The 24,270-nt window shown below is 47.2% G+C and overlaps 1 protein-coding gene across 3 annotated transcripts in view; it reads left to right on the forward strand.

Annotated features, from left to right (window-relative positions):
* STX18 (syntaxin 18) overlaps positions 1-24,270 on the forward strand; it is a 115,901-nt gene that overhangs the window by 67,859 nt on the left and 23,772 nt on the right. For 2 of the 3 annotated variants that reach the window (XM_059380721.1, XM_059380729.1), the window contains exons 2-5: positions 978-1,045; positions 12,082-12,197; positions 13,884-13,961; positions 14,126-14,192. In XM_059380721.1, coding sequence (XP_059236704.1) covers positions 978-1,045; positions 12,082-12,197; positions 13,884-13,961; positions 14,126-14,192 — 329 coding nt within the window. Of the gene's footprint in view, positions 1-976; positions 1,046-12,081; positions 12,198-13,883; positions 13,962-14,125; positions 14,193-24,270 lie in introns of all 3 variants that reach the window. The other variant, XM_059380739.1, reaches the window with a different exon arrangement.

A 24,270-nucleotide genomic window follows, 5' to 3' on the forward strand; every position in this document is an offset into this window, starting at 1 on the left:
TTAATCCCTAACTCCATGTGGCAGGTGCTTTAGAGTAGGGCTTTATGATACTAGATGCCAGCCATCACAAATAGAGTCCTTTGTACCTTTGTGTCCTTTTTGTTCAGCTGGGGAAGTAGGAAGATGGAGGTTTGCTGTGTCAGGAGCTGTCATTGCCCCTGAAGCTTTTAACTCTGCTGCTCTGTGGGGCCCTGTCTATAAACTTGCTATCTCCAGCCTTAGCATCCATCTCCAGGACACTCGGAAGAAGGAGTATTTGTTTATAAAATTTTAGATATAAGACATATCAGGAAAGGAATTGGCCTTTATTGAGCACATGCTGTGTAGTTACTAGACATGCATTACCTCATTTAACCTCAAGGCTCCTTTGAGATTATCTCTTCTAACAACTTAGATCATATCACAACACTTAGAGGAAGAAGGAACTGTCAATGGGAGACTAAGGCCCAGGAATGTGGGTGACTTTGGGCAAGTTAACCAACAAGTTAGTGATGACAGGTGATCCTTGAACAACATGGGATTGAATTGTGTAGGCCCACTTCTATGTGGATTTTACTTTGATGAATACAATACAATCCTATAAATGGATTTTCTCTTCCTTATGATTTTCTTAGTAACATTTTTTCTCTAGCTTGCTTTCTGGTGAGGATACAGTTTATAATAGATACAACATATGAAATATGTGTTAACCAACTGTTTATGTTATTGGTAAGGCTTCTGGTCAACAGGCCACTAAGAGTTCAGTTTTGGGGGAGTCAAAAGTTATATAAGGATTTTCGACTGGGAGGGTGTCGCCACCCCTCACCTCCGTATTGTTCAAGGCTCAGCTACATGTGAGAATCCAAAACCGAAGTGTTCAGTTTGTAGCTTCAGAATTTGTCTGCAACCTCTATTCCATAGTCTATTAATTTAAAATTTATTGCAGACAAGTGTGACATATCTCTCTATATAAACTCTTTATGTTCTTTTGATTCTAGATTTCACACATTGGCAAACTGAGAGATTTTCTTCTGGAACATAGGAAAGATTATATTAATGCTTATAGGTAAGTGCGTATTTTTTTTTTCCGTGTCTTTGGTGACTGAATTCTTTCCCATACCTGTATTCCATTTGAGCTTCTGTCCTTACTTTGTACTTACTAACTCAGAGTTGACTTGAGGAGGATCAGTTTGGCTTTGGCATCTGCAAGTAGGTGGGAGCCCCTGTATCCAGGGAAGGCTCTGCTAGCCCGCATGTCCTTGGGGTCACGACATCCTTCTGTGCTGATGCTCCCATGTTTGTCTCTCTTTAGGTACCACAGACATTGTGAAACACATAGAAATGGATGAGACAGTTTCTCAGTACATGCTTATCGAGCAAACAACAGAGCGATGCAAGTCATGTAAACACGCGTGACAAGAATCCTTGCATCTAGGGAGGGTTTGGTTAGGTTGGTTTTTCAAAAGAGGAAAGCATTTTGATCAAGACTTCCAAAGTGGGTTCTGGAATAGACCCCAGCTTTCAGCAGATGCAGGAGCATTACAGGGCAGACGCCTTGTCCCATGGTTGCCTGAGCTCCACTGGCACCTGGTGATGGTAGAGCCTACCATGGGACTGCACTCCAAGTGTCCTATGTGAATTAATGGGAAGGTTGGGTGGGACATGTGAAATGTCATCAATGGCAGCTTTATGCTTCTGAGTGTATTTCATTGTATAATTTTGGAATGTAGTAAATCACTCTTAGTGCCTAGTACCAAGAAGACCTTATTTAAGTTCTCAGTTAAAATACTAGCTCAACACTAGATGGCAGTGTAAACTTTATTTCCAGAGGTGTACATGGATATCAAGTGTATAGTCCATAAAAATGGAAGCTGTAGTCATTTTGGAAAGCTTAACAAAACTGGCCTAAACCTCTTGGTCCAGCTCCTTTCTGTTTGTCTTATGTAAGTGTTTGTAGAGGCCTTTCACAGAAAGCCACTGTTCACTTCCCTTTGCCTTCAATAGGCATCCAACAAGGCGAATGTTTTAAATGTTCGTGTCCTTCAGGCCACCCCACTCCCTTATTGGCCTTGTGAACCTGAGAGAATCAGTCTGTAAAACCCAACATCGTCTCTAAACCAGGGGTTAACCAACCACCTCCTGGAGGCCAAGTCCCCCCTGCCACCTGTTTCGTACAGCCCGTGAGCTGAGAATAGCATTTAAACGGCTGGGGGAAAAGAACAAGATTTCACCCCATATGAAAATCAAATGAAATGCCCATCTGAGTGTCTCTAAATAAAGTTTACTGGAACACCACCAAACCCATTCATTTATGTGTTACCTTTGGCTGCTTTTGCACTATAGCAGCAGAATTAAATGACTGTGACAGACTACGTGGCCTGCAAAGTTGAATGTATTTACTCTCAGGCCCTTTTCAAAAAAAATTTGTGGAGTCCTGCTCTAAACAGAGGGTTTGATGACCCCTCACTAGCTCGTTGAGAGATTCACATAAGACAGCATCATTGAAATGCAGTGCATTTCCACGCATTTATAAGATTATCATATAAGGCTGCTGTTACAGAACAGTAGTAGTTTTAAACTTGTGATTACAATGGTGATACTAAGGCATTTATTTCTCCTCAGCTCCCACACACTGTGTGTCCTGGTTCACAGATCACTCCAAGTCCTCTCCCCGATGTCACTCGTGACAGCTGGCTGCTGGCCCAGGGTTTTCTCTTTCCCAGCTACTGGCAGCAGACGCTCAGACTGATGCCTGGGATCCAGGGCTGATCCTGCTCTGCCACTTATTGGTCATGTGTCTTGAGCGTCAGATAGAACTCTAGCTCCCGGGGCTTTCTTGGTCTTGACGAATCCATTACCTCATTATAGAAACTCAGCCTTACTGCTTTAACCAGTGGCAGCTGTTTATTGCCAGCTCATGCATTCTGCATCCACTCCTGCCACTGTGATGGTCCCTTTGACAGAGCAGGGGCCCGGGGCCGGTGGTGGTGGGGGGTCAGTCACACCTAAGTTCAGCCCCATTCCTGCCAGGTCATGTGAGTGCCAAGAGCTCACTTCCCGTCTCGTGCTTGTTCTCTTTTTTCCATGTGGATGACGGTCTCCTGAGGATTAGATGTGCTTTGTGCGAGCTCCTGACACACAGAAGTCCCTTGGTGAAGGGTAACTGGACTGGAACCCCATGTGACCTAGGATGAAGTTAGAGGGGTGGGCAGTTAAAAAGAACACGCCTCTTCTTTCTGCCGGAGATTGGTGGGAGGGAGGGAGGAAGGTAGGTGGGTGGGATACAAGGTCAGGTCAACATGGTGGAGGTGAAGAGTGATCAGCTTGATCACTGGTAAAATACAGAGTGACAGGCAGAGCTTAGGTCTGGGAGTGGGCGGCCTTATTGAAGGCTCCGGAATTAGACTCACTGAGCCATTGCTGCCACTGAACAGTTGCAGTCCCTGGGGGCAGGCCCCTTTCTGGCACAAGAGAGGGAGGACGACAGCAGAGCTTCTGCTGTCTATAAGCAGGCAGATCCCAAAGAGGAGAGAGAGCAAGGCGCTGTGGCTAGGTGCATGCGTGTGTCCCTGCCCGTGCCTGGGTCCTTCTGCCATCTTAACGATCAGAGAAAGAAGTCCCCTTCTCCCCTGCCAGGAGGCTAAGGAAGGCAGTTGGGGGTCACACCAGGGGAGCTGATCCACACAGAAACATGAGGACTAGGGAGCAGGCTTCCCCTCAGCGACCTGTATTCTCTGGATGGAGAAGGGCTGTCCTTCTTGGCTCCCATCATGTTCTCCTCTGGACAGTGGTGGTCTGCAGCCTGCTTCTTGACTGCTCCTGCCTCCCAGTGCTGTGTGCTGGCCTTGGCCGGGAACATTTTGGACGGAGTACGAACATGGAATTGAAAGAAAAATTGCCTTCAGACCCATAAAGCTATGTTAGTTTGACATAATTAGGAAGCTGTAATTTTTTCCATAATGTAGAGCTCAGACTTTATTGACCCATTTAATTTTTTTTAGTAATGACATTTTACTAGAGCAGAACAGCACGCAACGGAGGTAGCCTCTGGCTGGATATCTTGAATGATTTTAATTAAAAATAATGTCTCCACTTTTGGTGGATGTACCTTTTCTGCAATGCCTTGGCAACAAAACAATACCACTTGGGGGGAAAACTTCTTTGGTTTCTGTTTTTACTAATAGAATAACCATACTGTCAATTTCGAGCTTTAAAGGTTAATGTATAATGTTCCTAAAGGAACATCACCTTTTAATTGAGTGATCGGTTTTGTCAAATTAACCTTTAGACCTTTTCAGTTTCACTGGGCTGAGTTTCCATTAAATCAAAATATAGAGTAGAAGGATGTTAATCTAATATTCTTGGAATTAGTCATTTATAGGTCCCTTCCACCCACGGGGCGTGTGTTCACTTGGAAGTGAGTACCTTTCTTGTTCACTTGTCCCTGACCCCTCTTGCCTCCATTCTGATGAGACCATTTCTAGTAGGAAGGAGCACAAGACTGGAGGCCTCCCCCTCCTTCCTGCTCTTTCTCCTCTGCTCTGCCTAGGGGGTTGGGGAGGAGGGACAGAGCATATGCCTTATGTAGGGCATGTTCTCTAAGCATTACCTGGCATTACCATGTGAAGCCAAACTAGGTAAGCAGACGCAATGCTGGGGTGTATTGGGATAGGGAAACACTCACCTCTCATTCTTCCACAATCCGAGAATTGTGGGTCTGATCTGTGGGTCTGTGGGTCCTCACTACCCATGAGGTTAGGGCCATCTATTTTCCAAGAACCCAGGGGCTTCCTTCTGTCATTCCAGCTCTCCCCCAGAAAATGAGGAGCTAGGATTGGGGGCTAGGAAGGTGCCATATCCACAGGAGACTTCCCTTGTGACTGGGACTGAGAACCCCAAGCTTACTCCTCCCTTTTCTCTCAGGAGGGGCTGTCATCAAGATGGAGGCAATGGCCGGGGCGCCTGGGTGACTCAGTGGGTTAAAGCCTCTGCCTTCAGCTCAGGTCATGATCCCAGGGTCCTGGGATCGAGCCCCCGAGTCAGGCTCTCTGCTCGGCAGGGAGCCTGCTTCCTCCTCTCTCTCTGCCTGGCTTTCTGCCTACTTGTGATCTCTGTCTGTCAAATAAATAAATAAAATCTTAAAAAAAAAAAAAAAAGATGGAGGCAATGGGTTTTCCAGGGAAGGCTCTGGAAGAGCTCTGCAAGGGGGTCTGTAGGGTCTGGGAGGGTGGGATAAAATCTGCTGGGGAGTGGCCTTATAAGGAGCACAGTTGCAGCCGGTATCAGGCCTGTCCTACATGTGCTCAGTCAGGCCATTCAGAAAGCTTTTGATTGTGATGTACTGATTTATTAGCCTGCCAGATCCTATGCCTTGCTCTTGATGAGGTAGATATGGCAATGAACAGACAAAAGTCCTTGCCTTCATGGAACTTACATTTGACAAGAAAGAAGAGTAAACTGTGTAGAGTGTTAGAGGTCAGTAAGTGCTTTTAGGAGGAGGGGGCAGGGGAAGTGGCTCGCATATGTCCAGAATCAGTCTTATGAAAAGGTAGGTTAGGAAAGGCCTCATTAAGAGGTGGACATTCAGTTTATATTCAGTAAAGGGCCAGTTTATCTGGGGAAGGAACATTCCAGAAGAAGGCAGCCGGCAAGTATAAAGATCCTGATGTAGGAGCATGTTTGGGACATCACAGGAGCAGTGAGGGGTCTGGTGTGATGAGGGCAGGAGGGTTGGGGTTGATGAAGGTGAGCTCAGAGAGATAGCAGGAACCACATCTTGTGGGTTGTCTTAAGGATCTTGTGTTTGCGAGAACCTTGGTTTTTATCGTGGCTAGGAAGCCACTGGAAGGTCTTATATGGAGGAGCGATAGGACGCAACTTACTTTTTAACAGGAGCAGTATGGCTGGTATGTTAGGACATAGGACCGTGCTGGAGCAGCAGACATGCTAGGAGACCACGGTTAAGTCCAGGTGAGGGATGGCAGTGCCATTAACCAGAGACATAGCCATGAGTGTAATAGCATGAGGTCAGATTCTGGAAATATTCTGAAGGTAGGGCCAAAGAGATTTGCTGATGGGTTAGGCAGGTATTGGGAGAGAAACAGAGGGGTCAGGAGGACTTGAGGTGTGGGTCCTGAGCAGGTGGAAGGAACAGAAGTTTGGGGAGAGCAGGCCAGGGCTCAGTTGAGGGCATATTCACAAGGTGAATTCGACAACCAAGCGGAGGTGTTGATCAGGCAATAAGATTTGGATCTCAAGTTCTAGGAGAGGTTCAGACTGAGTTACAAGATTGAGACTTATAAGCATAAAGCTGGTATTTGTGCTGCTAAAGCCACAAGACCAGACTGACTCACCCAGGGAACAGTGTTGACCCTGAAGAGATTCAGGGCCTGAACCATGAACTGTCCATCTATAAGTCTTCGGGGGGCTAGGAGGTGTCCATAAAAAGCCTGAAAATGAGCAGCAGGTACGGTCGGAGGAAAATCAGGAGAGTGGAGTCGTGAAGGGCACAGGAAGAACACAGGCCAGGGAGGGGATGCCATTGGCTCCATCCTGTGTGCCAAGTGACTGGGTAAGGGCTGATCTGGCATGGGGGCCTTGGGGGCCCCTGGGAGTGAGGACAGCTGTGGAGTCGGGGCCCCCAGGAGTGAGGACAGCAGTGGAGTGGGGAGAATAAAGCTTATTTGGATTGGGATCAGGAAACAGTGGTCAGGAAAATGGAGACCGGGGTGCAAACCTGTTAGAGAAGTTTTACCCAGATGAAGGGAGAGATTAGCAGTAGCTGGTAGGAGACATAGAGTTGAAGTGTTTGGTTTGGTTTGGGTCGTGTTGGGAGATAAAACACCATGTTTGCTGGGAAAGATCCAGTAGACAGGGGAAGAGTGCCCTGAGTGACCAATACACATAGTGCTCACTGCACACCCACACTGTCTGGACACCGTGTACACTGCTTCTTCAAAGGTCGGTGGCGCAGGGGAGACACGGAGCACTGTGGGGGCCGAGCTGGTGCCAGGTGGAGGGGCCGAGCTGGAGATGGGCTTGCACTCATGTGAGGCAGAGAGAAGGCAGTGTCTGCGGGCCCAGAGGAAGATGGGAGAGAGCCTGGGAGCAAGCTCAGAAAGCAGGAAGCGGTTACCCCTCATCCTGGCAGTTGGAAGAGTGCACAGGGAAGAGAAGAACAGCAGGCCGGAAGCATGGGAAGGCACGTGCAGCGGGGACATGCAGCACACTTGCCAAGCCCCATTTGGGGACCACCTGAGTTGAGTCATTATGATACAGCCAATGTTTTGATCTCTGTCTGTCCGATTGCTACTTGTTCCTAAGCTCAGCCAAACAGTGAGGGATTAGCTGTTGGTCCTCCAGCTGCCACCCCTCCCCTTCATCTCAGGCTCTGACTCCAACAGTTCCCTCTAGCATGGCTTCCCACTTCTGGCCTCCTCCTCTCCTTCCCGGAGCCAGACTTTGACGAGTGGCCCTCTGGAGATTAGGATTAAAATGGTCAGATCAATTCAGCAAGATCCACACAAGCAAGCATTTCTTGAGTGCCCATCCCGTGACAGCAGTCTGTTTCTGGGGTTTCAGAGGGGACCTCTGTCTTCCTGTGGTTCAGTTTGTTAGGTTTCCGGCCTGCCTTGGTCTGTGGCCGTGGCACTGTGTCTCACAGTGACACCCCTTTCTCCTAGATCCTAGATCCTAGATCCTAGAACTTCAGAAAGCCATCCTTTGTTACTTAAAATCTCCTTTAGTATCCCAGATTTTATCACCAAACGGTTCTAAAAGTCCATTTGCCCTGGTTTCTTTTTTCAAAACAGTGTCGGTCATGGAACATTTGGTCTCCAGAGCGTTACTTCTGTCCTTCTACACTGCATTGTAAGGATGCGCATTATTCGTGGTTTCTTTCTTTTATATTTCCAGCTCTTTTTCTCTTCCTTCTGTGTTCCTTGTTTCTATCCATGTCTGCTGCTCATCCAGGCCCCAGATCCCAGGATCTGATGACGCTGGGTTGTTCCTGACAGCTTTACCTCTCAGATCCATCTCCTCTTTCCCGTCCTTGCCACCACCCACGCTCTGCCATTGCTCCTTTCTTAAATTTCAGTCCAACAGAAATGCACTAGCACCTCCCTCTTACACAGCGCTAAGGAGACAGAGATGAGTAAGGCAGGCTTCTCTGCCTTGTTTGGTAACCTATTACCCGAGCTTTCCCCCTCTCCTCCATCTAACGAGATATTGCCGTATTCATCTTCATCAAGCCCAGCCCTTCCAATGGCTACAGAATGAAACTTCGACTAGTGCTGGAGGCCCACCAAAAACTCATTGCTCCACCTGGCCTGGGCTCCAGCCCGATGGAACCACTGACTGTTCTCCAGATAGACTTGCTCTCTCCTGATTCCATTCTGTTATTTCCTGAGAGTGTCCACGCTTGTCTCCCCATGGCCACATCCTGCCTTTCAAGATTGGGTTCATAGGTCACCTTCCTTTCCACCAACTAGTGGGGAAAAAGCATCCTCTCCCCTGAACTCTATTACCTTTTTGACATGAGAGGTCCCTGGGGTGGTGGTTAAGAACGTAGACTCCAGAGCCAGGATGCGTTAGTTTGAATTACAGTTAGACTAATTACTAGCTGTCTAACCTTGGCAAGTTACTTAACCTCTCTATGCCTCAATTGGTTTCTATGTAAAATGAGAATCGTAAATAGTACCCACCTCGTGGAGTTTTGAGAATTAAATGGGTATGTGACACACTTAGCACAGTGAGTAGTATTAATGCACAGGAGGCTTTATGTAACCTTTAGCTTGTGATGTAAAAACGTACACATAAGGCTGTGAGTGTTACCTATTGTGATGTTGTTCATGGAGAGCAGGGTCTATATTCATATCTGTAGCCTAGATATCAGCAGGGTAATCTGTGGTGTGTGTCAGGCATGTACTGTGGACAGGGTCATGTCCTTGCCCTGGTGTAATATTTAGAGCAAAAATAAGATTGTGGCCTTCAACTTTTGTCCATGCCTTTTCAGTAACCTTTGAAAGGGAGTAGAATCATTTACACTGGGCACCTGGGTGGCTCATTCGGCTAAGTGTCTGACTCTTGACTTCTGCTCGGGTCATGATCTCAGGATCATGAGATTGAGACCTGTGTTGGGCTTCACACTCAACGGCAAGTCTGCTCAAGATTCTCTCTCTCCCTCTGCCCACCCCCATCCACCATACCCCTATATACAAGCTCTTTCTTTCTCTCTCTCAAATCATTTAAAAGAATCATTTACACTATCTATTCTCTATCTTTAGGAGGCACCTAACTGCATATTCAAGTAATAGGCATGGTGTCAGTGGTATTTTGTAATTTCAAACTTGCCCCTTTATACTGATCATATAATTAAAAAAAAAAATTTCCTTCGAATTTTTGAACCAGTCAATAAACTTACTACCCATTTTTTTCCTCCCTTTTTCTTAAAGTGAATTGACTAATCTAGACCTATACCTAACTTGGTCTCCTTTAATTGGATCTAATATTTTGGTAAATTGGGGTCTATAATAAAATTATCCGTCTGTAAGTCATAAAGGAAATAAAATTAAAGTTTGATGAATTTCTGTATGCATGTCCGATGAGAATATATTTTTTGGGATTTATTTGCCAGATAGTTAACCTTTTCAAAACAGTAATAATTCTGTTTTTGTGATAGTTAATTTGGGGCTATGTCACAGGCAGGGCTTCATTACTTTTGATGAATGTGTTTCAAAGGCCCATTATACAGCTGGTGTTGTTTTTAAATCCTCACAGAAAAATGAGAGTTTGAACTCTCTTTCAAGTTGCTCCATCTCTTCATCTGTCATGTCCGAAACTTCCTGTGCTATCCTTGACCTGACGCCTGAACGTCTATCCTTCCACACCTTTGCCTGCCGTGCTCTGGACCTTCGTCTCTCCTCTTTCCCTTCTCAGCCAGCCAGTCCTTGTTGCTAAAGACAGCTTCCTCAGATACACCATGCCTGCACCCAACACCACCCAGGTTCTGCTTCCATCTACCCCCAGGCTAGCCCCATGGAAAATGCAGACTTTCTGAGGTCCTCCAGTGGCTATGCCAGCCGTCCCCAGCTTCTGTACCTCGTGGGCTCCTCTACAGTTGATAATGGAGTATTTGTATGATTGTTGGATTTGGGGGAAACCTATTAATACTGGAGAAATAGCTGTTGTAGCTTCAGTACAATTTTAAAGAAATGTATATTTATCACAATAGCATTTACATTCCCTTGAAAACTAGAGCAGACTTGCACTAGATGTTCAGTGTGGAGATGCTGACTGTGCACAGGTAGCATGCTGCCCCTTGCAGTGACACAAAGCCCTGAGAATGCCATGGTCCAGCTGTCCAGTGTGCGGGGAGCACCTGGTGCACTCCCGTTTTCCCTTTCACACTCTGGACGATCCTTGTGTGGCCCATGCATTGTATGGTCATTCCAACAGTGACCTGCAGGTGGGCATTTGTAGTAGGTCTTTTCCCGCTGTCCCTTGTCCCCTGCATGCACTGACCTCTCACCCCTTGGTCCCCCGTCCACTCGCAGACCAACACTGTCCCCAACAGTTCCTTGTGTCCCTTAATTCTGTGTCAACACCCCCATGGTTTGGTACCTGCCCTCTGCGGGGATCAGAAATAAGCCTTGTTCCAATTGTGGACCCCCAGTCCCTGCCACGGTGCCTGCCGTATGGGGGTTTAGTATAGAGGTAAATGAGTGGATGAATTGCAAGGATTAAATGAGTCCATGAACTACGTACCAGGCATTGAGAGTAGTGTCTGGTGCAAGCGACAAGCTCAGCTACTATTAGGACCCCTGCTGTGTGCTGGACAGCATTTTCGGTTTGGGGAAACAAAGGGAAAATGACAGAATCCCTGCTCTCCTGCAGCTTACATGCTCCTGGGAGGAGATCAACATCCATATTTCAGGGAGTGGTAAGTGCTGGAAGGAGAATGAGGCAGAGCGAGGGACAGACGGCAGTAGAGGAGTGCCCTAGACCCTGTATCACAAAGCAGGGTGGAAGGGGCCTTTGGATCTCAGTCACAGTAATGTGCTGTCTGGCACAGGCACTGAGGAATCAGCGACAGTGGTCTGTGCAGGGGGAGAGTGCAGGGCGTGGTCAGGGAAGCTGGCTGTGGTCTGAGATCCGAATGCGGTGGAAGCATGTTGACATCTGTTGGAAGAACAGCTGCTGGATGGCATTCCAGGCTGCAGCAGGGTCAGGAGTGGGTGTGGCCAATCGTGGGCAGCAGAGCAGCCGTGTGGTTGGGGTGCAGGGTAGGAGCGTGAGTAGCAGGAAGTAGGTCACATGTTGAGTTGGTACTTTGTGTTTTATTCTCAGGGAGGATGAGTGGCTGGCAGGGCTAGTAGATTGAAACAGAATGAGTTGAGTCTGTACCTTTTCTGAGGTCCCTTTTAACTTGATATTTTGTGATTTTAAATTTCCATTACAACCTCCATTGTGTTTAATTAGGCTCATTAGAATCACTGTTAATAACAGTGCTGCCACACCTGCCTACCTGTTAGGAAGAGGAGCAGGCACTCTAAACCTAGTATCTTGAGCTTCACAGTGCTGCGTTCGTGTAGTTGAGCACCCTCCCTAGCTCACGTTTTCTAACTTAACATCAGGGAAATGAAATGTTTCCAAAAGCTCTTTTATTGTGGGTCATGAGGATTGCTAGTCAACGTGGAAAAAATGGCAGCCTGAATCAGTTTCCCACACATGTCTCAAGGCTCCCGATAGCAGCCCCCGTGATTCTCCCTGTGGCTCGCAGGGTGTTCTCCTGTCCTCGTGTGACATGGGACCTTTCACTGGCGGCCCTGTGGCTCTTGGAGCCGAAGCCCACACTTCCGCTCAGGCCCATGCCGCCACGCCAGCCCAGTGGGCTGCCCACTCACGGCCTCCGTGTCCATCACCTCCACTGTGTAGAACGCTCCCCCACCTCCTGGCTTGGCCAGTTCGTCTTCACCCAGCCTCGGCTTAATGTCATGTTGATAGAGAAGCTTTCTCTTCCCTTCACAACCCATCCAGACAACATCTGTGGTCATTTGTGGCTGCTTCAAAATTTTGTCCCCTGCCCCACTTTTTTTTTATTAGCCACGTCATGTCTGAATATGGAAGGATGACAGACACAGAACGAGACCAGATAGACCAGGACGCTCAGACGTTCATGAGGACCTGCTCTGAAGCGATTCAGCAGCTGAGAACTCAAGGTGAGGTGCTCTGAGTGGTGCAGTCCGCCCGCCGGGACTTTGTGAAGCCTCAGCCAGTATTCACAGGGCGTGCCCAGCTAAGGGCTCTCCAGTATTATTGTTCAGGTTTAGGTTTCAAAACTTTAAAATTCCTCTTTTCTTGATCAGCCATGAAAGTAATGAAAAGGCCGTGATTCAGGTTAAACAGTGGGAGGAGGGAGGTGAGGAGGACCTCTCCACGCACAGATATCTCCTAAGGGCCAGAGTGGACAGCTTCTGCGCACCCCTGTGCTCTGTGGGGCATTTAGGGGGTCAGTGGTCAATGGCGTGTGGACAGGGACCGAAGAGGGCATTCTCAGCTCTCTACTTGGAGTAGGAAACTTCCAGAGCAGACTGTCACGCTGAAGAGGAGGGCGCTGGAGCCGTGGGTGCTTTGGTTTGGTGCACCCCTGCCCCAGCTCCACTACCTTCTACCCACACAGCTTTGGGCAAGGCACTCTGTTGTGCATCTTGGTTTGTCTGTAGTGGAGACAGTTCTAGGGTGTATCTCTTGGGGTTGTTAGGAGAATCCAGTTGAGTTCAGCACATGCTTAGCACTGTGGCTGGCTCCTGGGTTCTCAGTAGCACGTCGTCTTCACTGATGTTTCATTCTCACGGGGGCAGTGAGACAGCCTCCCTAGTCGTGTATCTTCCTTGGCCCTTCTGTGATGTGCTGAGGCAGGTTCCATTAAATAGCACAGAGCTCAAAGTGGCCAGAGGTTGCTGAATTCTTGACGTCGATTTCTATTAGGAAGCCTCCATCATAGCCCTGATGGGCCACTCAGAGTCTGATGAAAGCTATGTATGTTCTTGCCAGAGAAACACACATCCTCACAGAATTTTGTGTATAGTCGCTCATGTGAATGAATCTCAGGTTAAGCAGCCCAATAGTAAAAACATGATTCATGTCTCCTACCCTTAAGGGCCTAAACATTCATTGAAATAATCTAGAAGTACATGATTATGAATAAACCAGCAACTAAGTACCAAACCATGGGCTTCTTATTGACTCTGAACCTGGTTAGCTTCTCTGTGTGTAAAAACTTGGCCTCCAGCTTGCCTTTTGCTTTAGCAGTCATATGTGTCACGTCCCTGCGGAGCACCTGCATGTGGGAGGCACTCAGTCTCAGGAAATGAGAGCTGTCCTACCAAAATAAATGACACAGACCTGAAGCAGACATGATAGTTCGCAGAAGCCAGGCATCCTTATAGCTAGGAGAGTCAAGGAGGGTTTTGTGGAGAAGGAAGGTTTGGAATGGGAGTAGCTGAGGGGCGAAGACAGAATGTTCTAGACTGAAAACAGCCCAGACAGGTGGGGTAGTGTGGGGCTTGAGTGCGATTTAAACATGTTACTTGAAGGTCAGCTTGAGCATTGGATGCTGGTATTACAAATGGGGTCAGCTCTCAAGAAGTGGGGCACGTCAGGTACCATCCCTGCGTGTTGTAGTAAACCATAAATTCTTTGACTGTAGTTTTTCCAAATCTTTTATTCTTGCGAAGCCCAATAAATCTTCCTCTTCTAAAAATGTAATGTCACTTGATGCAGACTTTTCTTATCGCTGTATTTTTGCAAACACTTTGCATACAGAAACTGTTCTGAGGAAGCTGATGAATTGTTCCCTGTGTAGTCGAGTGCAGAGACCTGACTGCTGTCCTTTTCTCTTCCAGCCCACAAGGAGATACACTCCCAGCAAGTGAAGGAGCACAGGAGCGCGGTTCTGGATTTCGTTGAAGATTACTTAAAAAGTATTTCATTTTATCTTAAAGGTTGAATGTGGCATTTCACCATAGACGTGATGCAAAATTTAGCTGTGCTAGCCGAAGACTGTAGTGTCTCCTTATACTTAATGACACCTTTACCTGCGAAATGGTTTTAAATGGTCTCTGTTCTGGTGTTTTCCCTACAACAGGAGTATGTAAACTTTACTCAGAACAGAGAGCCATCCGAGTTAAACGAGTGGTGGATAAGAAAAGACTGTAAGTATTGTCTCGTCTGGGGTTCCTTAATCAATAATAGTTGTGATAGCAACTCTTATGTGTGTAGAATCCTTATGCTTTGCAGCATACCATGCTTGGATATCTTCACTAAATGCTATAACTAGTGCTTACGGAGCCCTGACTGTTGTGTCAGGCAGTGTCCTAGATTGGTGATTTCACTCCGCACCACCTGCCCCGTGGGGCAGGTACCATTCTTATCCTCATTTTCCAGAGGGGAAGGCTGCCACTGGTGAAGCTGGGTAACTCACCCAAGGTCCCTCAGCCAGGAAGCGGCAGAACCGCCCTTTGAGCCCAGGCTGTTTGTTCATTCAGAATCCATGCTCTGGCCCATCTTGTGGTAACAGTCCTGTGTGGCTGGCACATTTTTTAGCCATCGTATGTCTTTCTCTTTGTCCCCGGTGCCTCTCCTTGCTCTCTTGAAGTCCTTTCCTGAGGCGGGAGCCCAGCAGCCAGTGCGCCCCTGTGAGGCATTCCCTAGGTCATCAGTGCGCACCTCCCTTCTAACAGAGCACTTGATGCCACGTGCTCTTAGGAACCCCCTTTTGCAAGTGAGGAGTTAAAGCCCCCAGGGGGTTAAATGACTTGCGCAAGGCCACAAAGCTAGGAAGCATCAGTGCTAGCCTTTAGTATCTCCTGTGGCATGGGTCTGTTCCCCAGCCTGTCCTCCCCAAAGGGGTGCATGCCAGCTTCTAGAGCACAGGGACTCGAAGCTGCTTCCTTTGCAGCTGGTCACCCAGCCTGAGCTAGGAGTCTTAAAATGAGCAGGCAGTGCTAAGTCCCAGCTTCAACTCTTGACCACTTCTAAACTGGCCTTGAACTATTTTAGGGCATTCTTGGAGAAAGTAACAGAACATACTGCGTGGGGACAAATTTTCTTAATTCTGGTTATGCCGAGACCCTCAGTATAGTCCTGGGTTAGGGGGCGTGCTAGGAGGACTTGCGGAACTTGTGGCTGGGATTTGTCACAGTGAAGAGGTGCAGAGCAAATGGCAAAGGGAACAGGTGATGTGTAGAGGAAACTGGGAGTGGGCTTCCAAGAGTCCCCTTCAGTGGAGTCACACAGCATGAGGCTTGTGACAACTCGTGAGAAATGCCCGCTGGGGAAGCTCACTGGAAACTCACCGGCCAGGGATCTCACTGGGGGCTGTTCACAGAGGCCCTTCCTGGTTGGCACACGCCCAAATTCCAGACTCGCAGCAGGAAGGCAGATGTTTCTGCAAACACCACACTGTCCATACAGCAGTTCAGGCACAGGGAACCCCTCAGCAGTTAGGGCTGTGGGAACCCTCCCGAAGCCCCAGTTCCCAGACACCGGCCCAGGGCTGAGCCTGCACATAGGCCTTGCCCAGGAGGGCAGTCTCAGGCCTGCTGTGTTAACTCTTCTGTGCACTGGTGAGGCAGATTTGAAATTGTAATGCCAACAGACAGAAGTATCTGTGGGGATAGTGAGTAGATGATCCAAGTCATCGACCAGCAAGTAGTTACTATTCATTATAGCAAGGTGATAAGGATATGCAGAGAGAGAAAGAGATAGAGTCTCTGCCCTCTAGAAGCTTAGAGTCCGACTGGGTTGCTATGGAAACATGAGAAATTAGCCCACTGAAGCAGGATATGTCAGTTTGCCGATTACCAAGTTCAGGAGGGGGAAAGGGAGCTAAGGAGTAGCATAGTGTCAGGTCTCAGAGCTCACAGTCAAGCTGGACAGCCTGCCTCTGCCACTGAGAAGCTGTGTGACTTTGGCAAGATCACTTGACTTCTCTACACCTTAGTTTCCTTCCTTGTAAAATGGAAAAATTCAAGATCCCCACCTTACTGGGTCATGAGAACAAAATGCACTGGGATGTGCGGAGTGGTAACTAGCTTGGGCTGTTACCTACGATGGCGCATTCACCCTGTGCTTGTTAGCATGTCAGTTCCATTAGATCCTCACAACTACTCTTGCTAATAATACTGGTGTCTGGTTTTATTGAGGACGTCGAGGCCCAGAGAATGTGGGCTCCTTACTCAGCATCACACAACTGAACCATGGTTGAATGCCAGGGTAACGTGGCCGACTTCTCAAACAATGGGCTTTGTGCTGGACATGGAAAGAGGAGGGTCTGGGAAAGTGATGACAGAAGATGAAAGCAGCCCCAGCTTGGGGAGGAGAGCAAGTGGTGGGATGCACAGAGCCGTCCTGGAGGAGGAGGGTGGGCCTGGCCACCAGTGACTTACCATCCCCCCCAGGGTGGTGGTCACTCGGCCCCCCACCTACCAGTGGGAGAGGCACCCATTTCTGCTACCTGACCCAAGCGGACCCTGACCCTTGAGACTTAGCAGGTACCCCAGGTAAAAGTGGGAAGAAGCTTTTGCTGCTGCCCCCTCACTTCCTGGTTCTCAACAGAGGTTTCGACAAATTAAGATCAGTCAGATGGGAGTTGTTCTCATTTCAACAGTCAAGTACAGGCTCGACTCCTGCTGCATAGCTGGCCTATACCAGTTACTTTGAGCAAAAGACCTTGAGGGAAGTAGCTATGTGGCCCACACAATGTAGTCCGTCCAGCTCCTCCCTGTTCTTTCCTCACCTCATCCCAGAAGACGACGGCCTAAAACACACATAGAATGTTACCACTCCCTCACTTCCTGTGTCTTAGAGAAGCTCAGCTTCATAGCATGACATTCAAGGCCCACTACAGTCAGACAGCAGCCTTGGCTTCTCACTCAGTCCCTGTGGATCTCTGCTCTGACCCTACATAACTTTGTGTCCTCAGGAAGCCTTGTTCTTTGAAGCCCTCATGCCTTAGTCCTTGCTCATTTCTCTGCCCAGAATGCCCTTCACCTATCCCTGTACTTTCTGCCCCTCTTTTCCCCATTCCTCCAGCCATCAAACTCCTATTTATCCTTCCAGCCCCAGTTAAGATGTTGTTTGCTCTGTAAAGACTCCCTGGCCCCCGCGGGCCTTGCTGGTGGCTCCTTTCTGTGTGGGTTCCCTGCACACTGTCACGTCGGTGTAACATGTACGCTTCTGGAGAGCTGCTCAGACCCCCAAGCCCATCACGCAGCACGATGCCCATCCCAGTCTGGGGAAGCCGTTCCCTGAGGGCTGCTGGGTGAGTGAAGGACAGGTTGCCCAAAGATAAGTTCACAAGTTGGATTTGTGGGTTGTTTTTGTACTGTTTTGTCTTGATTGGTGATGGGTATTGATAAAAATCATTCCCCTAAACTAGATTGGAGAAACCCGAGTGCTCCCATTTTAGGGCAGAGTTGCTACTCTCATGTTTCTTTTGTTCTTGGCAGAAGTAAAGCATATTTGGTAGAGAGGGAACTGTCAGGCTGTTTATTTGAAGTCTTTCATAGTGTAGAGTGAAAGATACTCTCTGCCGGTGTTCGTTTCATACAGTGATGATAACATGCTGGTCTCTCGTAGCAAAGGGCGCTTGTCCCAAAATGGGTGAAATGTTTTGCTCATTAAGCCAGAAGTGGTCTCAGCTGATCTTTCTGCTGTTCTTTCTCTCTCTGTGTTTTCTTAGAAGGGTAGCGCCATTGTCAAGTGTGACTTTTTTCTCCCATTCCCCAGCAGCTGAGCTCTCTGAGTTGGCAGTGGCACCTGCTGCCGGTTGTCTTCAGCTGGACCTGACAGCCAGTAAGAACTTTCACTGTGGTCTCGTGTCTCTTCTTTCTCCTGCGCTAAGACCTTGAGCCCTTTGAAGGCAGAGACACTGTGTCTTCCATCTCTGGCTCTCCCAGCACCTTGATCAGAGGCTGCCACAAAGTAGGTGCTCAATTAATGGTTCTTGAGTGAGGGAAGGAGTGAGGCATGGTCACTAATGCCTGGCTCCTCAGGTCTACATAGTCAGAGCCTATAAGTTGAAAAGGTTGTGGACACAACATCGGTATAAGTGACCTTGTCTTCCCAAAAAGGTTTGAAATATGCCCTTTATCATCCTAACCATCTTAAAGCACTAATATTTTGGTTATAATTTAACTATCACATGCCTTCCCAGGAATATACTCTAAAAGCCATCTGAATTAATCAGAAACATTTCCCCTTTTCAGAAAGTAATCAGGTCCTGTATTACTGGCTTTTTCTTGGGGAAGAGGTTTAAGGTGGCTGTCTAGAAACCAGAACAAACCTCCGATGTTCATTTCTGCGAGTTCAGAGGATTGTCTCTGGAGGCACAGTAGGCTAGATAGGAGCCCCGGAACAGATTCAGACTTACACTGTTAGGCCTGTCTCTGTAAATTCTGTTTCTTTCTTACCCAGGGGTGGATTATCTGATCCTGTGTCGACCCATGACCTGGCTTTAAAGTGTGCTGGTTTAGGCCCAGATTTGAACACTTTACTTTCACTAGTACTCTGATGTCCTTAGAGTGGGAACTTTTGGCTATTTTCTCCTGACTCAAGGGACATTTGAGAAGGATCAGACCCACTGCCCGAACTTCTTACATTGGGTGATACGAAACATTACGGAGGAAGGATGAGGCACCATCTGCATTTACCCATGTAGCTCAAAGTTAATTTCCAGAATATTAGCAGATCCTACTGTTAATTCTAATGAAGGGTAATGTGAGAGTTTCCTAAGGTACCTGAGGGGATTCTGGTGACCTAAGTAAGTGTTACTCTAAAGATAGTTTCTTGGTCAAATGAGCCTGAGGAACACTGAGTGTACATTGCCGTACCTTGATTTCCTAAGCCCTGTTCGCTGTGGAGTCCTTCACTCCTGAATCTCGGGCAAGCATACTTCAGGAAATACTGCCTGATCCCGTGGTTGGGTGCTTGACCTTACATTTATTATTTACTCCCTTAAGTTGGTACAAAAGATCAAGATTTCACTACATTCCTTTTTTCCTCCTCCTTTTTGAAAAAAGGCACTGGTGCTCTTGTGACTCATACTCTCCCCTGCTTACTTGATCTTACAGAGTGTACTTGTATTATTATTTATGATTCAGTTCCTTCGTCTCAACTAGATTGGAAGCTTGGCAAGGGCAGCCTTGTGCCTTTTACTTCTTAAAATCCAGCCCCTAACCCAGGACCCTGCACATACTAAGAGCTAAGTAAATTTTATGGGGGAGGGATAGGGATGATGACAAAGATGCAGGAAAACTCTAAGTGATGCCATGTGATACGAGGTCCATAGCAGTGATTTTGTTCCTTGTAAAAATGTCAGATTTACCAAAGTGTAAGTGACGTGACCTCGTAAGATGATGACAGTGTGCGCTTTGGTGATTAGATACACAGGCACGTTGTGGAATGGCTCCTGCTTCTGTTCATCTCGTCCAGGGGCATACCTGTCATTTCACATATTTGTCTGTCTTTCTTTTTTTGGGGGGTCCGATTGTTTAAGTTCTACTCTTAGCAAGTTTCAGTTGTACAATATAGTGTTAGAACTACAGTCACCGTGTTAGACATCCTAAAATCTGACTCATCCGAGAGCTGAAAGCATGTGCCCTGTTTCTCGACCCATGACTGGGTTGCACTCACTCTCTGGAACTGGGGATCAGCACACCACTGTGTCTGGGCCAAGTCCAGCCTTTTCTTGTGATGGTACAGCCCTCAAGCTGAACATTGTTGTTCCATTTTTAAAGGTTCGTAAAACAAAAAAGGAAACCAAGAATACAAGATGGAGGTCATCTATGTTCTCCAAAGCCTAAAATATGTACCATCTGGCCCTTTCCAGAAAAAGTGTGCTGACCCCTGGCTCACAACAGACCTTCGAGGTGAGGGACTGCTTTTTTGTCATGTGTTGTCTGTTGTCCATCGTACACAGATGCGCACTCCCCGGCACAGGTCAGATTCACAGGCGATGCTGCGGCCGACCCCACCACCGGAGTCTCATCTAAACTCTGTACCCTGTTCCGTGGACGTGTTTCTGATTTTGTGGCAGTGGCAAATTGCTATAAATGTTTCTTGCTCTTGGTTTTTGTGCTTGTCTCTTAGCCGACCAGTAACAAACAATTCGTCATCTGGCACAGGTCTGTGGACCACACTTTGGGCAGTTGGGGCCGGATGCCCAGTAGACACCCGTGTGGGAGTGAGGACGGCTTACTTCCAGCACTGGGAGGCATTCCCTGTTCTGTGTGCGCACAGTGCCTACGCTGGGGTGGGTACCTGCGTCGGAAAGCCACTTCTGGAATGATGGTATCTAATACCCTGTACCAAAAATATCTTCTTTCTACAGAGAGCCTTGATGGGGAGCAGAAAAGAAGTGTTAGAGCCGTACTTAACTCTGGAATATTAATCACTTTTCTTTTAACTTGTGTATAAGGCAAAGAATTTCCTCCACATACCTTCTTGTTTCAAAACTGAGAAGCCTGATTTCTCCCTCTTTCTCTCTTTCTACTCTTCCTAAATTTTAAATAGAATCCCAGGGTTTTCAAATAAGGGACCTGGAAGCAGATGTTGGCCAGGTGGAAACCGTGTTGACTGCAGCTATGAAATGCTCAGCCTTCAGTTAGAGACAGTTTAAATAAATCATGGGGCATAAACTGATCTTTCTGATGACTTTTTAAAAATTGCTTTTTTCAAAGTACCTTCAACTAGTTAATTTGTAATTTCCCTGAGGATTGCAGTAGACATTCTGTGTATAATGAGATCTGTTTTTATCACTTAGGGGAAAAAAATGCTCTCTACTTTGTCTACTGCATTGCAGTCTTTTATTCATTTTAAATTAAAAACTGGCCCATTAGCATACTCTCAACACAAAGGATTATAGTCATTACAGGAGCCCTTTATTTAAAAGTCAATTAAGCCCTTCTTCCTAAACAGTTGAGTCCTGCCCCTGTAGAGTGGGACAGAGTTGGGTGAGTGAGTGCAGGGGCGGGGGTGGAGGGGCACAGTCTCCCAAGGCTGGTCACAGCCAGAGTAAGCAGAGGGATGTGCCCCTGTGGGGGTAAGAGTGGCAGTGGAGATGACAGGTTGGTTATGTAGGGGTACCTATCAAATAAGTAAATATATAAGGATGATAGAAGCCAGGTTTCACACAGTTGGGGAAGTGAAAGGGAAGAGGCCAGAATGAACCCTGCGGTGTTGGGTTGGAAGGAAAGGTACCAGGGTGTACTCCTGTGCAGTTTGCATAGGTGGAAATAGAAATAAATATTGTTGTCAATGAGTATGTATGGGTGGGTATGCAAATAGGCCTGGAAGCAGGGACACCCCAGTAGCCATAAGCCTGCTTAGCACTCAGATCTTGGCTTCTATGAAGCTGGTTCAGCTTCCAGGAACCAGGGCTCCTTGTGGAAACGGCTCGCTCAGTCTGGGGCTGGGGCAGGGAAAGTAGAACATGAACCTGGACCATTTTGTTGCAGCAGACAGCAAGAAAGGGCTCAAAAGATGATGGGAACATGGAGGGAGGACCAAGCCGGTTTGAAGGGGTTTCCACTGGCCAAATTAGAGACAGTTTGAGCATCAAGTAAAAGATAGTAGCAGATGATAACCCACTGAATAAAATAGGACATCGTGAGTCCATCTACATAGGAGTACAGAAGTGAGTACTTTGAGGGTTTGAAATTGATAATTGCTTAGTATCAAAGCTCTCCCTCCCCCATAACTTCTTAACCACTAAGGGGGAAAGCGTAACCTCACAGTGCGGAAGCCTGGCAGCCACCACCTCAGTCAGGTGCTCAAAGTGAAACCATGGGCAGCCTGATGGAATGCACTGAGAAAGAACGTAACTAGAATATCACTTTTTATGCCAAAGATGCACAACCTGAATCCAGCCGTGAGGAAGATCAGACACACTCAGATTAGGGGATGTCTTACAGGATAACTGGCACATCACCATGTATCAAGGTCATGAAACTTGGGGAGAGAGAATAGGAGTGTTTAAACCAAAGGAGCCTGAAGACAAATGACAACCAGATGCCTTTGTGATTCTGAACTGGATCTTTCTATCAGGAAGAGAATCATTGCGACAACTAGGCAAAATAGAATGGGGTCCAGGGAAAGGCTGGAAGTAGTGTAGCGACATGAAGATTCGTGATTCTTATGTTGTATTCTGGTTGTATCAAAGAATGCTCTTGTTTTTAGGAAATCCCTAAAATACTCGGGGTGAAAGGGACAGGTTGGCAGGTTACTCTTGGTGGTTCAGGAGAAAGGGTTCTTCAAATTATACTGAAGATCTTTCTGCATGTGATTGTTTCACAACAAAACAAAAAACCAACAAGATACCATCTCATATTTATTAGAATGGCTTAAATAAAAATGACAGATATTGGGGGACAGGTGTGCCGTAACTGGAACTCTCATCCGTGGCTTGCGAAAGTATAAAATAATTTTTTATTAAAATAGCCAATACTTCTCCGGAGTGCAGAGACCATCCTGTGACTCAGTGGCCCCATTCCTAGCTTCCCTGGGCCTACCATATCCTTTCTGCTCTGGTAAAATGTTACTTCTTTCTCAAGAGTACACCCCAAAGTTATCATAAAGCCTTCATGATGAAAACTTCTAGCAAATTTGGAGTAGAAGTTGTGCAGAGAAGGTTTATTCCATAGCATTAGGGTGTCCCAACTCTGCACCTTGTGAAGAAACTGGCTGTGGGCCAGTGTTTGGAAGATAATCTCCAAGCTCTTGGTGTATCCTGCGCGATGAGAGGGTGTATTGTTTTTGCACACCTGGAGCCTCAGACCGTCACACCAGAGAGTTTATGCCAACAGTGTGATTTATGAGAGGGGCCTTGGACCAGACTATTTGCATTTGACCTCTGGAGAAACTGAAGACTGAGTAACTAAGGCTAGCTATTTGGATGCTCCCAGCTGCATGACTGACTCCCAGTGAAAAGGCCATATGCCAAGGCCCCAGGGAGCTTTCCGTGGGGACAGCACTCTGTATGTGCATTCATTCCCGTTGCTGGGAGAATTAGGTGCCGTCTGTCGTATTTCAGCGGGAGAAGACAACTGGAAGCTGCATCTAGGTTTCTCCTGGTTTTTCAGGAGTAGAACTGAGTGATTCATCACATCCAGACAGCACCCAGTGGTCACCACAAGTGCCCTCCTCAGTCCCCGTTCCCTGGTTAGCCCATCCTCCACCCACCTCCCCTCCAACAACCCTCAGTTTGTCCTCTGTTGTTGAGAGTCTGTGTTATGGTTTACCTCTCTCTACCCCCACCATTTTCATCTGTTGTGTTTCTTAAATTCCACAAGAACTGACATCTTTATATTTCTTTTTCCCATCTAAGAATATGTCTCTTTCCATTTGTTACAGGATATTTTTGTATCTTTCAAGAACATCTTTTAGCTTTTCACACATGGGTTCGGGCTTTTCTTGTTAAATCTATACTGTGATGTTTGTTGTCCTTGCTAGTCTTTTATCTTTTGTTTTGGCTATTACAAATGGTGTTTTCTCTTTCCCTGAATCTTCTCCCTATCAACCTGGCACTTTTTGGTGAACAATTTAAGTCATTGTTTTGTTATCGTAAATAGTGCTGTGATCAATATCCTTATAACTGTATCTCCATATTTGTGATACTTGGAGTAGCAGATGTATTTTCCAAATATGGCTGCATCTAAACATATCCCATCCCACATGGTCTTATTAAAATCAGTTTTGACACTGCTCCACTGGGAGGGAGGTGTGAGGTCTGTGTCCCCTCCCCTTGAGCCTGAGGGGACCATTGTAACTGCCTGGGCCATGGCGTTGGGCAGAAATGACAGCTGGGCAGAAATAACAGCGTATGACTTCTGGGCTGTTATAAAAGGTGCCTAGGCTTCTGCCACAGTCTCAGAGACTGCTTGCTCTGGGGAGACAGTGATGCTCCCGTGGACCCCTGATGAGAGAACGAGGCTCCCCACCGTCACCTACTTGGAAGCCATGTGAAGGAGCCTTCTTGGCAGGCCCCCTGACATCAGGCTGGCATGTGGCAAGCTGGCATCGGGCTGCACCCTTAGAAAGGACCCACAGTCAGAACTGCCCGGCCAAGCCACTCCCAAATTTCTGGCCCCAGAAACACTGATGGAGAGTAAATGATTATTGCTGTTTTGAGGCACTAAGCTTTAGACTGACGCTTCCCAGCCACCATCGCTGGATGCTTAGGGAGGTTGATGTTAGTTACTTTTGGAAAATTTTTTTAGGAATGTTGTAGGA

The sequence above is a fragment of the Mustela nigripes genome, chromosome 1, assembly GCF_022355385.1.
Source record: "Mustela nigripes isolate SB6536 chromosome 1, MUSNIG.SB6536, whole genome shotgun sequence".
In the NCBI taxonomy this organism is placed as follows: domain Eukaryota; kingdom Metazoa; phylum Chordata; class Mammalia; order Carnivora; family Mustelidae; genus Mustela; species Mustela nigripes.